This window comes from Dendrobates tinctorius, unplaced genomic scaffold (assembly GCF_039654945.1).
Source record: "Dendrobates tinctorius isolate UK_male_01 unplaced genomic scaffold, ASM3965494v1 ptg000387l, whole genome shotgun sequence".
NCBI lineage: Eukaryota > Metazoa > Chordata > Amphibia > Anura > Dendrobatidae > Dendrobates > Dendrobates tinctorius.
In genome coordinates this window covers 1,819,301-1,835,202 of record NW_027362053.1, presented here as the reverse complement: position 1 = coordinate 1,835,202, position 15,902 = coordinate 1,819,301, and the positions used below count along the sequence as shown (strand labels likewise).

Sequence of the window (15,902 nt, the reverse complement as noted above, 5' to 3'; positions counted from 1 at the left end):
CTGCGGAATGGCAAACCGCAGCGGAATCCGCAGAAAAGAATGTCATGTCAATTCTTTCTGCGGATTTGAAACCGCAGGCAAAACCGCATGGAAAAATCCGTACCGTCTGCACAGCGGTTTCAATTTCCCATAGGCTAGAATGGTACTGTACATCACCTGCAGTTCTGCTGCGGATCCGCAGGGCCAAATCCACTGCGGATCCGCAGCAGAATCCGCATCGTGTGCACATAGCCTTAAAGGTGCTCCTTCCATTTTGAGTTCTGCCGTGCACCAAAACAGTAGTTTTCCATCACATATGGGGTATTGGATACTCAGGAATAATTGCCCAGCAAATTTTTCTGGTTCATTTTCTCCTGTTACTCTTGTGAAAATAAAAATTATTTTTGAGGGGAAAAATGTGAGTTTTTATTTTCACGACTCCACTTTATAAATTTCTGTAAAGCACCTGGAAGTTCAAGGTTCTCAAAACACATCTATATAAAATCCAAAATGGGGGGGGGTTTCCACTGTTTAGGCACCTCAGGTACTCTCCAAACACGACATAGAGTCTGCTTACGATTCCAGCCAATATTGCCTTCAAAAAGGGCTAAAGCAACATTTTTATGGGAAAAAGTAAAATTTTCATTTTTTTCCTTCCACATTGCTTTAATTCTTGTGAATCACGTGAAGGGTTAATAAACTAATTTGTTGTGATTTTGAGCACTTTGTGGGGTGCAGTTTTTAGAATGGTTTCACTTTTGAGTATTTTCTGTCACATATGCCATTCAAAGTCCCTTAAAATTTTCAAAATTTTTGCCAAATTTCCAATATTTTCACAAATAAACCCAAGTCATATAGAATCAATTTTACCACTGTCATGAAGTACAATATGTCACGAAAAAACATTCTCAGAATCAGTGGGATCCATTGAAGCGTTCCAGAATTATTACCCCATAAAGTGACAGTCGTCAGAATTGAAAAAATTAATCTAGTCATGAAAGTGAAAATAGGCTATGGGTGAAGGGATAAAACAAAATGTCTAGCTAAAAGGATTCAGGCATTTATATATTTTTTTTACAATAGCTGTCAGTGGAAATGCAACAGAATTGTACAAGATTATCATTTTAATAGTTCATAGTACGGTAACTAATTTCCAGAACTAAGAGTGTTAGTGTCACGGTCACGCGTGTCTGGACGCAGCAAGTACCGCAAGGCGAACCCATAAGACACCCATGACCCTGGATATGCCTCCAGTGGGGCGAATTTAGATAATAAACACGTGCAGCTGGATACACCGCCTCCAACTGGCGAATTTAGAAATTACACGTATATACAAGTCTGGAAACCCCGCCTCCAGTAAGGCGAATTTAAATAATAAAGGGAGAACCTGGGAAACATTAACAATGGTGGGCCCTGCGATAGAGAATAGGGAAGTGGAGACCTCCTGAGCTCCCCTGAGCCAGTGTCCCTGCACTCCTAACCTTCCCTATGCCGGTTCCGCACCGGGCGCGCAACAGGAACCTAAAAACCCTAGCTCGTCCTGACCTAAACCCTCACTAAGGAATTGGTCGGTGCGGAAACTAATCCCACCACTGCACTAAAACACCCATGAGGAAAGATGGCAAAACAGGGGAAACACCACTTATCTTTGCTCTGTTGCGTACGCTCCTAGCAACAGAGCCCACCACCTGTGTGCATCTTCTCCTCCACCCGGATCCATCACCATAACTGGATCCTTCACCATAGTGCAGCCTTTGAGCAGAGTCTACCACCAGTTGCAACTGCCCAGTAAACAAAGATGAGTCCAGCTTCTGCCCAAACCGTCCAGCATGCTTGAGTCCAGCTCTCAGCAACCAAGTCCCGCATGCTGAGTGCAACTCTCTCCATAGTAGTCACTCCACCACGCCATGCCAGCCCTTCTTGCAGACCACCTAGCTGCCACTTGTCCCTTCTGGCTGGGCTGCGCAGGACTCGTGTTCAGCTCCTTCTTTCACCCAGGCTTCCTTGTGAAAGACTAACACACAATATCACCCACAGTGATTGAACACACCTGGCTCTCTTTTATAGAGCCTAGCACCTGATTTGTAATTAAGTGCACATTAAACCAAAGAAACTAAAGTGCACTACCGCTCACCACCACCGGGGCAACTTAGAATGAACGACACCACTTGTAATAATTCTAATTGCCACTGGGGGCAATCACATCACTTTGGCACCTAGCTAAAGGAAAAAAAAGTTCACTTATCCATTTGAACTGTCAGATCCACGCTGGATCATGACAGTTAGTTAAAATGAATGGTAAAATACATGTTAAATGTAGCAGCTTGGTATGGATATAATTAAAACTTAACCTTTAATCACAGAATAAAATCTATAAAGTGCAAAATAATGCCAGACAAAACAGTGCTCGTGCAATAGTGTCAATAAGAGAAAAAGGAGAGAACGGGAGAACGGTGTGGGAATAAAGCCATCCAGATGAATGAGGGCATGAGAATACGCTGAGGCTGGGGGCCACCTCTTTTCAGGAGCGTTTATACAGGCATTGGTGTATAGGACTAATACACCTTAAGAGGAGTATAAAGACATACAATTGTTTGACCATGAGATTACTTTCTATGCAGTAATATGTGAGGGGTAATGCACTATAATTTATGGTAGTCCATGGATACGATGTATGGTTCATTTTGACCTGTGAGATATGCTGGTATAGCATGATTGAATGATGTGGAGCAATAGATACTCCGGTCATATTCGCCTATTAATATATTGGATGTTATGTGATACAGAATTAGGAATAATTTAGCAGGAATTTTCATTAGGATACTGAAAATTCTAAAAGTGTCGCTATATGTGCTGAAGTGTTGGTTGGCCAGTATATCTGGAATAATAATACTCAGATCAATAAGACACTAAAGAAAAATATTCTGTTCACTATTCTGACATTAATAGGGCGTATTTTGGCACAGGCTGCCTTTTTCTCTTATTGACTCTATTGCACGAGCACTGTTTTGTCTGGCATTATTTTGCACTTTATAGATTTTAATCTGTGATTAAAGGTAAAGTTTTAATTATATCCATACCAAGCTGCTACATTTATCTTGATTGGGATTGGTGAAATAGACCCCTGCTCATTTGTAAAATACAAGTTGATATTTGATAAGTGTCAGATCTAAATGAGACCTGCAAAATTTATGTTGTCTAGTGGCAAGGAAGTCCTGCTCTTTAGCCATGTTATAGCAGCTATGGATCGCCCTCACCCTGGGCGGCAGGGTACTCTGAGCTGGGCCCGTGGGTTTCAATGGGAGATGTCACGGCAGCTGTGACCCGGTCCGTGGCCCTGGGTGTCCATTGTAAAAGGTAGGATGTTTGAACGTGTGGATGATGATTAAAGTTTATGAGTGAATGAGTTGTGACGCCACCTGTGGTGTTCGCCAGTGAAGATGTTAAGCCGACGCTGCGGACAGATCCTCTGGGACAGATGGTGTGGTGCAGCAATGATGTTGTGGCCCTCCACATGTAGGGCAGTGGTCCCAGGGCAGTGTAGATGGGGAGAGAATGAGGAGACGTAGATGGTGCAGTGTTAGGCACAGCGATGTAGCAGTGCCGAGTGTGTTGACGCAGGAATAAGTGGAGGACACCAGGGCATGTAGTTCCAAAGCTTTACTCAGTCTGTTGTGCATACAGGTGCCCGCATCCGTGCCGTGTCCTCCAGGGCAGGAGCTCAGCCAACTTCCAGGCAAGATGAAGTACTCCGTTCCAACACTCCGCCAACATGTGCCTTTCCTGAACGTCTCCCTCCTTAGCGCTCGTAGTGAAGTACTCACAGTACTGAGTTACACTGGAGTTCCTCCTTTCAGATGTTCTTAGAACTCTACTTGTAAGGCAGACAGCTGTAGCCTGCTTCGGGGACTCCTTGCTACTAAGTCCCGGCTCACTCACGTTGCTGTTGTGCCCCCAAGTCTTGTGTGGGAATAAAGTGGTGACAACTTCTATTCCTCCGGTGTCTGCTGCAGAACCGTTAGTATCCATACAACCTCGGGGACCGGACCCCGGCCTTGCGCTTAGGACTTGAGGAAGAGCTCTACTCTAACCCTAGTCCTTAGTCCTCTTCTCCTTACGTTCCATACAAATCAATCTTTTTTATGGAGAATTAGGCTTTCTGAATATCTCTTTCCTGTGCCAGCATACCCAGGTCACTGAGGTCTGCTGCAGCACTTCCTTCAATCCATCCCTCTCAGAGGAGCTTCTCTCACCAACTCCTTCAGTCCTAATATCTTCCCACTCTTTTGGTGCAGACCAAGCTCCACCCACCTCCCAGCACTCTTCGTGTTCCAAGCAGGGAGCCACCAAAGGTGCTTTGCTACACTACTATGTTGTGTGGGATGCAGGTGTTGGAGTGTGGTCAGGTGTCTCCACCTTACCTGGATGGTGGGGTACCACACCTCAAGAGGAGGTGCAGTACCTCTGTGGCGACTGAACCCTCAGGGGCACCACAGCTACATAGAGATATGTAGTTGTTTGGAACGGCCTTATGCATCATTTAAATACTCCTTGAAACTTCCAAGTAAATTAAGCACCTCCCTAAAGAATAGGGGTACAACCTCTAGTTTAACGTGAAATAACAATGAGGAATATGATGGCATAAAAACTGGCAGTGTAGAGCAGGTAAAAGCTTCCAGATAAAGCCGCTAATAAAAGAGGGAACAGGAATGCATCTTTAAAAACAGAAGAATCCTCAGCATTGTTCAGTAGTCCAATCAAAACAAGTCTTGTATCTCATCAAGCACATCTAGGACGTCATTGGTCGGCAATTGCAAAGGTAACTGCTAGCAGTGGATCTTGATTGATGATAAATGGTGGTGATACCCTTAGACCACAACCTCCCTCATTACATAAATACACATCACATGATGTTCTTCATCCAATAAGCATTCAGGTTTATACAGCTTGGAGTTGGAAAATCTGAATAAAAATGATGATTTTGTCAAAATACTCACTTGCCTAATAATTCTGTACACAGTGTACCTCGTATCTGATTGGTGTCAGTATAATTGTTTTTCTTGACAGTTCTCTGATCATAAGTGAGAATTCCTTCTTCCAGTTCCTCAGAGTCAGAAGATGAACCATATGAAGTGAAAAGGGCCAGAGAGATTAATCGGATGTTTGGTCCAAGAGGAAGCACAAATGCTTTTGACATGATACTCGACTTGCACAACAGCACATCTAACATGGGTGTCTGTCTGATCATCAGTGAGACTCAGAAGCATCTGGAGATGCATGCTTGCCACTACATACAGGTAAATTCAGCCCTTTATGTAAATAAATGTTTAAATTACAAGGTCTCATGTCACATAAAGCTGCCTTCACCAACCATTCACTTCTCTGCTGATAAGGCAGAAGTGTGTTGTATGGTTTACGCTATTACATCTGGAACATATAAGTGATATTGAGTTATGCCATAAATGTTCGATATATCAGGACCCCTCCTCTGAAACCCGAGTCTATCTCAAGAAGGGTGTCCCACTGCATGCAGACAGGGATAGAAAGGTAATCCATTCATTTCTATGCGAGCTCCAAAAATTGATGACCACCAATGATGGGACCTGAATCTATCTGATAATTACGGCATATTAAAAAACATAAACTAGAGGATTTAAAATTAAGTAATTTATGCCAAAAACAGTGATTAATCTGGTTAGTCATATATACAGTTGAAACCAGAAGTTTACAGACACTAAATAAAAAGACACATCTGCATGTTTTTCTCATTATTTGACATTAAATCAGAATGAACCTTTCCCGTTTTAGGTCAATTAGGATTGTCATAATTATTAATATTTGCCAAATGCCAGAATAATGAGAGAAAACATGCATTTTTATACAGTGTAGGTAAACTTCTGGTTTTAACTGTATGCAAACCATCTGCAGTCTATTAGACGCGACCACGTGGCAGCACTCCTCTTCATGCCACCTGTCTGAGAGATGTGCCAGTAGGCTATGAGCTGCCTTTACCCATGGCTGGCTCAATGTTTTGAGCACTGCTGTCACATGGCCACTGGTTTGTGTTCTTTTTGTTGTGTTCGACTGGAGGCAAAAAAATGGATGATTTTTCATCATCCATATGATGTTTAGTATGTCTTTTGTATTTTCTTACATCTGTGTGGCATACGTTTTATACATCAACAAAATAATATTGAAGGCCAAAAATTATTACTACAATGGCTCCGTTACAAATAGATGCCTTGTGACTAATGCTCATATTGCATGCATGTTTTGACACCCGGCTAATGAAGAGCTGGCTGGCTGTCAGTGCCGGAAGCTGTGGCGATCCACCCCTATGTCAAAGCCAAGCACTGCTGGGAGGAAGAAGGTTCACTTTCACTCTGCAACAGTGTTTTCAGTGCAAGCTTCGGGCAGGTTAAGAGTGCTATTAATTTGCAGATTAACCCAATATCTGCAGGTTAATAGCTTTTTTTACTTGACAGGGTCCCTTTAACTGAATGGAGATGTATTATTTATTTATTTTAACCTGAAGAAGATTGCTTCTCCAAAAATGTTGCTTAGTGTACAGGAGGCCATTACGATAAAGGGGTTGTCCAATACTTCGATACCGAATACCTATTCTAGATCATCAATATAAGATCATTAGGTGTCTGACATGTGGACATCCCCTGTAGTCACATATACAATACCTAAGGACACTCCCAGTGCTGTTATTAGTATGTTACTCCAATACAGTCACAGAAAATTGAACATGTGCAATTGACAAGGCTGATTTATTTCAGTTTTTGGATTATTTTTGGACACATGACTGAAAAGACCCGTGGAGTCAGCACGTGATGCAAACCAACATATTGGAGTAGTTTTGATGCTTATTTTTTAATATATCTAAAATATCGGAAAGGATAGAATTTGTCATAAAGTTTCCTTTCATGCATATGATCCTTACTTTCAGACCCACCTTCCTGAATTTGACCCACGAATATATCTGTACATGGAACCTGGATCAGCATTGTATGATTTGTGCTCTGTTGGTAAAGCTGGTATTGGTGAGTACAATACAAGAAGGAATTATTTAAGCAAGTGTAGAAATACAATGGCATGTAAAAGTTTGGGCACCCCTGGTCAAAATTACTGGTATTACGAACAGTTAAGCAAATTGAACATGAAATGATCTCTAAAAAGCCTCAAGTTGCCTTTCCTCAATTTGAAATATACTGTAATTATGATATGGCAGTTAACAGGAACAGTGGAGTTCAAGATAAAGTTTGGAAGACTAAGCAACATTTCTGTGAGAGCTGCTCTTAGGATTGCTATTGAGGCAAATCAGAACCCCTGCTTGACTGTGAAAGACCTTCAGAAAGATATAGCAGACTCAGGAGTTGTGGTACATTGTTCTACTGTTGAGAGTCACCTGCACAAATATGGCCTTTGTAAGAGGGTGGCATTGCTATGGACAGTAGAGACAAACTGTCACTTTAAGAGACACAACCCCCTTGGCTAGAGCAGGGTTTCCCAACTCCAGTCCTCAAGGCACACCAACAGATCATGTTTTCAGGATTTCCTTTGTATTGCACAGGTGAAGCAATTATCACCTGAGCAATACTAAGGAAATCCTGAAAACATGATCTGTTGGTGTGCCTTGAGGACTGGAGTTGGGAAACCCTGGGCTAGAGCAATGGGACATTCAGCTTGTTAGGCGTCGGATTCCTGGGACTGCAAAACAGGAATCCAGAGCTGTACATCCAGCGGTCTCCCATTCCCCTCTGACCGCTCAGGGACCTGCTCAGCAATCCCGGCGATCCAGGCGCCCTGCTCAGACTCACTCTGTGAGCCTGGATGTTGCTGCCACCTCTGGTGCAGCAATGGTAGCGCAACCTGCTCTGCAGGGAACCGCTCCAGAGGCTAAGTCCTCTCGCCGTGCTGCTGGGCATGCCCGCAGGATGACCTCTCAGTGGAGAGCAGGGGTCACATGCTCAGGTCCTGTGTCGGATCTAATTGGTCCTTCCCAGAGTACTGTAAGGTCCCGGAAGCGCATGGCTATAAAAAGCCCACATGGCGGCTCGGCCATGCGCTAGTGTAGACTATTACGCTGTGTGTGTAAGGTGATGGATGCATGTGTCTGGTGACTGACTTATTTGAAACCCCCTTCCCTCTGATAATACGAATGGTGACAGAGTGTTGGTTATAGTCAGCTCCAGTTAGTGGCAAGCTAAGCGCCACAGTGCTTCCCGCACTGTACACTAGCGTCCGATGGTGTCCGGCTTTCCGGCGCCGTCATCTAGCGGCTATAGTTACTGCCGCACTGCAGTAGCAGCATTTATTGGCGTTCGCGGCTGCGACGCCACACGCCAGCTGGTCCTGTGGAGTTAACAGGCCCAGCGCTCATTCCTAATTTATATTAGGGTGTCTCTGTGGCTTAAGAGTCCGCCTTCACTCCTCGGGTGACGTTAACCCGAGTGCAGCACTTCGCCAGCTAGCAAGTCTGCCATTGTCCAGCAGCGGTCTTGTCACCTACCGCACGGTGGACCCCGGGCGGCGAAAGCACCTCCTATTATTTATATTTGGTGCGTTCCGCCATCCCTGACACAGCTCTCCCTGCAATAAGACTGGTTTTAGTTTGTTCTGCCAGCTATGAGAAGGGAGGGGCTGTTTTTCCAGTGAGTGTGCTGAGCTGGGAGTCTGCAGGAAGCTGGCGTGCTGGATGCTGTGAGGAGTAAAACGTGCAGCTTGTAGCTGACTGAACTTGTGGGATTGTGTATACCATTCTGGGGATAATGAAGGTGTCTTTCCTGTGTTGCTCTGAGGAGCCACGAAGATATACAAGGAAGGAATTCAGAGGAGAGAATTCACCGTTTCTATGAACAGGTTTGGAATCTTCACACATGGACAAGTCCACCTTGCACAGAGCTTCCAGGGAGGACGTCGCATCATCTTGCAGAAAACTGCAGGGGGCCCCCCAAGAAGGAACTGAGACACCAACTTTACTGTGAGTGTTAATCGCGTTTGTGCACATGGATTAGGATAGGCTGCAATAGACAGAGCACTGTAGCCGTGTGGCCGGAGTAGCAGCGGCCAGTCAGGCTACAGTTAGAGTAGCAGCAAACTGTACTTTATTGCATCATTTTGCCTTTTGAAAAATACACTGATCTGTAATAGTTGGTGCAGCGTGCCATTTGTACGGCCCAGCTAGAGAATATCACTTTTGTAAATTGTTTTATGTCATTACATACCCCTGATTTCACTTTCCTAACACTGCATTCCTTGCCTGTAAATAAATTAACCCTTTGTTGTTTGGACCTCATCTTGGTACTGTAGTCTCCCTGCATTGTGGTGGTCCCCCGGCCATCGCATCAAGTGGTGCTGCGAGCAGGGTTACTGTCACCAAGATGCAGGCAGCAGGTGGCAACAGCGGGAGTGCTAGTGTTAGTGGGGATGCTGTGGGCATTGGTGGAACCCCTGCAAGGACACTACCTATGGGCACCATATTTAGTGTGCTTCCAAAGTTTGACGGCAATAATATGCCCCTGTCTGACTGGGTATCCTGGCTGCAAAGCACCCTGAAGATTTATAACATCAGCACAGACCTTGAAGTGGACATTGCGTTGACTGCCTTAGAGGGAGAGGCCCGTAAAAACGTCTGTCTACAGCCGGAACTCACCCATAGTACCCTGAATGAGCTAGTGAAATTCCTGGAAGAGATCTACAGCGAGACTTCTAGCGTGGGGCGCCGCGCCAAATTTTTCTCTAGACTGCAGCAGGATGAAGAAGGGATCTCTCAGTATGCAACAGCACTGCAAGAAGTGTTGGCAGAAGTGCAAAGGAAAGAGACGGATGGGCTTGGTGGCATGAGCTCCACAGACCACATACTCCGGGATCAATTCATTCTGGGACTGCATAGCACATTCTTGAGGAGAGCGCTGTTAGAACGGGTCCGTGTAGCTCCGACTCTTTCATTCCGTCAAATCCTGGCAGAAGCAGTGGCCCGAAGCAAGGAAGACAGTTATGCGTCTGGTATGATGCGTGTCCAGGGTGCAAATACCAGAGGAGACCCAAATCATCAGGAGGCACTGGTCCAGGTTGTCATGGTCACGTGTGTCGGGACGCAGATGATACCGCAAGGCGAACCCATAACACACGTGACCCTGGATACACCGCCTCCAGTGGGGCGCATTTAAATAATAAAAACGTGCAGGTGGATACGCCGCCTCCACCTGGCGAATTTAGGTATTACACGTTATACATACAATATCGGGAAACACCGTCTCCAGTAAGGCGCATTTAAATAATAAAGGGGGGAACCTGGGTAACTTTAACAATGGGGGGCCCTGCAATAGGGAAAAGGGAATTGGAGACCTCCTGAGCTCCCCTGAGCCAGTGTCCCTGCACTCCTAACATTCCCTATGCCGGTTTCGCACCGGGCGCCGCACGCGTACCTCAACGCCCTAGCTCGCCCTGAACCTAAACCCTCACTAGGGAATAGGTCGGTGCGGAAACTAATCCCACCACTGCACTAATAACACACATGAGGAAAGAGACAATACAGGGGAAACACCACTTAGCTTTGCTCTGTTGCGTGCACTCCTAGCAACAGAGCCCACCACCTGTGTGCATCTTCTCCTCCACCCTGATCCATCACATAAATGGATCCGTCACCATCGTGCAGCCTGGGAGCAGAGTCCATCACCACTTGCAGCAGTCCAGTACACAGAGTCACAAGATGAGTCCAGCCTCTGCCAAGAATCCAAGCATGCTCGAGTCCAGTTCTCAGCAACCAAGTCGAACATGCTGAGTGCAACTCTCTTCCTAGTCGCCACTCCTCTAAGCCATGCCCGCACTTCCCGCCGACACCATAAACTGCGACTCCAAGCCATGCCAGTCCTTCCTGCAGACACCATTAGCTGGCACTCATCCTCTCTGGCTGACTGCGCAGGACTCCTATCCCGCTCCATCCTTCCACCAGGCTCTCCAACAACTCAGAAAGAAATATCACCAGCCGTGAGTGAACCCCCTAAGCACACCTTTATAGGGAGTCACACCTGATCCCTAATTAAGTGAACATTAACCTAAACCTATGGTGCGATACCGCTAACCACCACCAGGGACAGTCAAAACACCTTTGAACTCAACCAAAGTAAAAAAAGTTCACTTTGTGCTTTTAATACCGCCAGATCCAACACTGGATCATGACAGTACCCCCTCCTTAATGAGGGGCCTCTGGACCCTCAAGACCACCCCTCATTAGGGAAACACCTACAGCGGGGACGCCCAGATCCTGAGTTCACCCCACCATTCCCTGACACTTCAGGTTTATGACAAACACCGCTGATATTGGCAATATATGTTCCTTTTGGAGGGACCACTCATGTCCACAGCGCCGACCTGGGGAACGAGTTAATGTATGTGTAGGTTTGCTCAGAGCTGATCAGACTCCATAACACATTTCCACAAGATGATTTTTGGTGGCACATATACACGCTCGTTCACACACAGGTCCGGACCTGAACGTTTATTGCACACATACATTTGTCATAACTTGGTGAACTCACTCTGGACTTGACAACAGAGGCGTCCCCCTGTGTCACCACACTCACACCCCCACTATTCACCAAGGGACACCACCCTCCAACCCTTTCACCATGAGGGCTGCGCCTCCTAGGGTTGGTTAATGGCGAGGGTAGAGATTTGTCCCTACTCCCCCGCAGCACACCTGCTGCACACACCAGGAGGAGAAGGGGACCGGGAAATGGAGGAAATATACTCTCGCTGGTCGCCTCCACACGACCAGGAGGGCGGCTTCTTCGATGGTATGAAGATTTGGCGTAAAACCCCGCGGACTATCACACCAGTCAGCTCACCACAGGGGCGTACCCCTTCACCTCGGGGAATACCAGGCAGCTCAGTGGGGCACCATTCCTCCCACCTGCCTGGGTGCGCCCGCCTGCATGAACCCGTCCTGCTCCCCAGCAGCGACTCTAGGGGGTTTTAGTACCATAGCCGCAGGAATATGGAGGAAAATATATATATACTCGCTGGTCGCCTCCACACGACCAGGAGGGGCGGCATCGAAGATTTGGCATAAGCCCCGCGGACTATTCGCCAATCTGCTCACTACAGGGACGTACCCCTTCACCTCGGGGAATACCAGGCAGCTCCGTGGGGCACCATTCCTCCCACCTGCCTGGGTGCGTCCCCTGTAAGAGCAAGTCCCGCTCCCCAGCAGCGACTCTAGGGGCTTTTGCCAGACCGCAGCCGCCATTTTTGTTTCTCTGGTTATCTGAGCAGAGGCCCCAGACCCTGATAACTGCTGCTGCAGCGGCTTAAACACACCTTGCCGCTCCCCACTTCACCTCAGTGAGGCCCGGCAGCAACTACCACAGGTCTCCACATGGCCAAAGCTCACCAGAAAAAAAAAAAGTAAGGGCTGGTGATAATGTCATGGTCACGTGTGTCGGGACGCAGATGATACCGCAAGGCGAACCCATAACACACGTGCCCCTGGATACACCGCCTCCAGTGGGGCGCATTTAAATAATAAAAACGTGCAGGTGGATACGCCGCCTCCACCTGGCGAATTTAGGTATTACACGTTATACATACAATATCTGGAAACACCGCCTCCAGTAAGGCGCATTTAAATAATAAAGGGGGGAACCTGGGTAACTTTAACAATGGGGGGCCCTGCAATAGGGAAAAGGGAATTGGAGACCTCCTGAGCTCCCCTGAGCCAGTGTCCCTGCACTCCTAACATTCCCTATGCCGGTTTCGCACCGGGCGCCGCACGCGTACCTCAACGCCCTAGCTCGCCCTGAACCTAAACCCTCACTAGGGAATAGGTCGGTGCGGAAACTAATCCCACCACTGCACTAATAACACACATGAGGAAAGAGACAATACAGGGGAAACACCACTTAGCTTTGCTCTGTTGCGTGCACTCCTAGCAACAGAGCCCACCACCTGTGTGCATCTTCTCCTCCACCCTGATCCATCACATAAATGGATCCGTCACCATCGTGCAGCCTGGGAGCAGAGTCCATCACCACTTGCAGCAGTCCAGTACACAGAGTCACAAGATGAGTCCAGCCTCTGCCAAGAATCCAAGCATGCTCGAGTCCAGTTCTCAGCAACCAAGTCGAACATGCTGAGTGCAACTCTCTTCCTTGTCGCCACTCCTCTAAGCCATGCCCGCACTTCCCGCCGACACCATAAACTGCGACTCCAAGCCATGCCAGTCCTTCCTGCAGACACCATTAGCTGGCACTCATCCTCTCTGGCTGACTGCGCAGGACTCCTATCCCGCTCCATCCTTCCACCAGGCTCTCCAACAACTCAGAAAGAAATATCACCAGCCGTGAGTGAACCCCCTAAGCACACCTTTATAGGGAGTCACACCTGATCCCTAATTAAGTGAACATTAACCTAAACCTATGGTGCGATACCGCTAACCACCACCGGGGACAGTCAAAACACCTTTGAACTCAACCAAAGTAAAAAAAGTTCACTTTGTGCTTTTAATACCGCCAGATCCAACACTGGATCATGACACAGGTAGTGCACGACTTGCAGCGGTCTCTTGTCAGTATGCAAGATAAATTAACCCGGATGGAGCAAAGAATGGGAGAACAACAGTCTGACTCAACGCACTCATATAACATCCTTCGGCCCGACCTTTAAGGGGTCAGTGGGTGCATTGCAAGCTCCCCCCCCGCCAGGCATCAGAGGCACAAAGACAGGCTCGGGGTGCCCCTCGGCGAAGAGGAGGCATCCAATGCTGGGAATGTGGAGGACATGGGCACCTTGCCAGGGACTGCCACCGTTACACTACCAACCCCCGCACTAGCGCGGCACTCTGTGGGGGAAGCAAGAAGAGAGGCCGCTCCTTATCATAATGAACACTTGATTGCTGGGAGTCCCATCCTGCATGCTGAATTTGAGGGCATTCCAGTGGACTGCTTGATAGATACCAGTTCACAAGTGACAACGATGCCAGAATCATATTTCAAACAGCATTTTCAGGTCCTGTCTAAGCCAGAGAAGGAGACATTGATCCGGTTGTTTGCTGCCAATCAACAGCCGATCCCGGTCACAGGGCTTGAGTGGATGAATATTCGAATCTGTGGGCATAGGAAAGAAAGGGATCCTGCTAGTCTCTGAGCCCATCAAAGAAGATGTTGCTGTAATACTGGGAATGAATATCCTATGAGAACTCGACCAGATAATGTTCACCAAACGGGGACCCAGTTATTGGAAGAAGGCTGCCACATACAAGCCTACTCAAGAAGCCCTTCAGCGATTGATCCGCGTCTGTGGGACGTAGAAGAGTGTGCCGTCTTATCAGGTGGTAGGGGTCATCAGGGCCCTTGGGAAGGAGTCTGTAATCCTGCCTCCCGAGCTAGAAAGTATATTACACCTTCCAGTGGGGACTCATTGCAACCTTGATGGGCTGGAGGTGATAATTCAGCCTGTGGTAGGTGGAGGAGCGGTCCAAGAAGTCATGATAGCTCATACGATAGCTGTGGTATAGCGAGGACATGTGTTATGATTGAGTCACCGTAGGAGGCAAAAACAGAAATGCCAGCTAAGTCCAGAAAACCAGAGCAGTTGGCAGCTATCGGATTGCAGACCCATGATCCTATCACAACAACTAACAGTAGCCGTGGGGGGTTCCTACGATGCCCTAGACCCCTCGATCACAGCCGGAGAATTAAATAGGCCTACAGAAAGAAAGGGGAAATCTAAACTGCCCCAGAGCAGACCCCAAAGCAATAGGCAGCCCCCAACATATAATGACGGTGAAGCAAGATGAAAACACTAACACACACAGAAAGATAGACTGAGCAAAGACAGGGCCCAAACTACCTAGATAGGAAAGGACAAGAAGGCTGCTGTCTGCAATCCGTGAAAAACCCTATAAAAATAAGAGCCAACAGACTGACAGTGAAAAAGGCCCTGAAGACGCTAGGCTTCAAAAACGCTATGTCAGTACTCAGGAATATTCTGAAGACAGAGCAACAGGCAAAAGGAGATTCAGCTCACCCCAACAGGGAATGGCAGAATCCAGAAAAGCAAGAAAAACAAAACATAAATGCAAACAGGCAAAGCAGAAAACTTAGCTTTAGGGAAGCAGGAATCAGACTGGTGTCCTAGAAGTCCACAGAGAAATCACCCGCAGGGCAGAAGGGCGTCGGCAGCCTTATATCCAGTCAGTGACTCCACTCAGCCAGTCATCCTCATTAGTCTCAGGTGCCTGATAATCAGGCTCATTACCTTCCTTTACCAGAATAGGGAGTTCACCAGACCTCAGTGACGAAGGGGAAAATGAACTCACAACAGTACCTCCCCCTTGAGGAGGGGTCACTGAACCCTCAACCACGCCACCAGGGCGATCAGGGTGAGCCCGATGAAAGGCACGCACCAATCTTTTGGCATGAATATCAGAGGCAGAGACCCAGGAATTATCCTCCTGACCATAACCCTTCCACTTAACCAAATACTGGAGTCTCCGTTTAGCCAGACGGGAATCCAGTATTTTCTCTACCTCATATTCCATGTTACCTTCAACCAATACAGGGTCTGGAGGTGCCACCCCAGGAACAACTGGTTCAACAAATCTCTTCAACAAGGACTTATGGAACACATTATGGATTTTAAATGTGACAGGAAGAGCCAAACGAAAAGAGACCGGATTAATAATCTCCAAAATCTTGTAAGGTCCAATAAATCTAGGCTTAAACTTAGGAGAAGCCACCTTCATAGCAATATTTTTTGATGATAACCACACCATATCACCAATCTTAAACTGGGGACCAATGGTCCTATGTCGATTGGAAAACCGCTGGGCCTTTTCCTGGGAGAGAGATAACTTATCCACCACTTGGTCCCAGATCTGGTGCATTCTCTCCACCACAGTGTCAACACCTGGG

The 15,902-nt window shown here is 47.1% G+C and overlaps 1 protein-coding gene across 2 annotated transcripts in view; it reads left to right on the top strand.

The window, feature by feature from the left end:
- Nucleotides 1–15,902, top strand: part of ACY3 (aminoacylase 3) — a 190,768-nt gene that overhangs the window by 77,769 nt on the left and 97,097 nt on the right. Inside the window, exons 2-3 of one of the 2 annotated variants that reach the window (XM_073563400.1) lie at nucleotides 5,081–5,276; nucleotides 6,935–7,028. In XM_073563400.1, the coding sequence (XP_073419501.1) occupies nucleotides 5,081–5,276; nucleotides 6,935–7,028 (290 nt within the window). Of the gene's footprint in view, nucleotides 1–5,080; nucleotides 5,277–6,934; nucleotides 7,029–15,902 lie in introns of those variants that run through there. The other variant, XR_012227415.1, reaches the window with a different exon arrangement.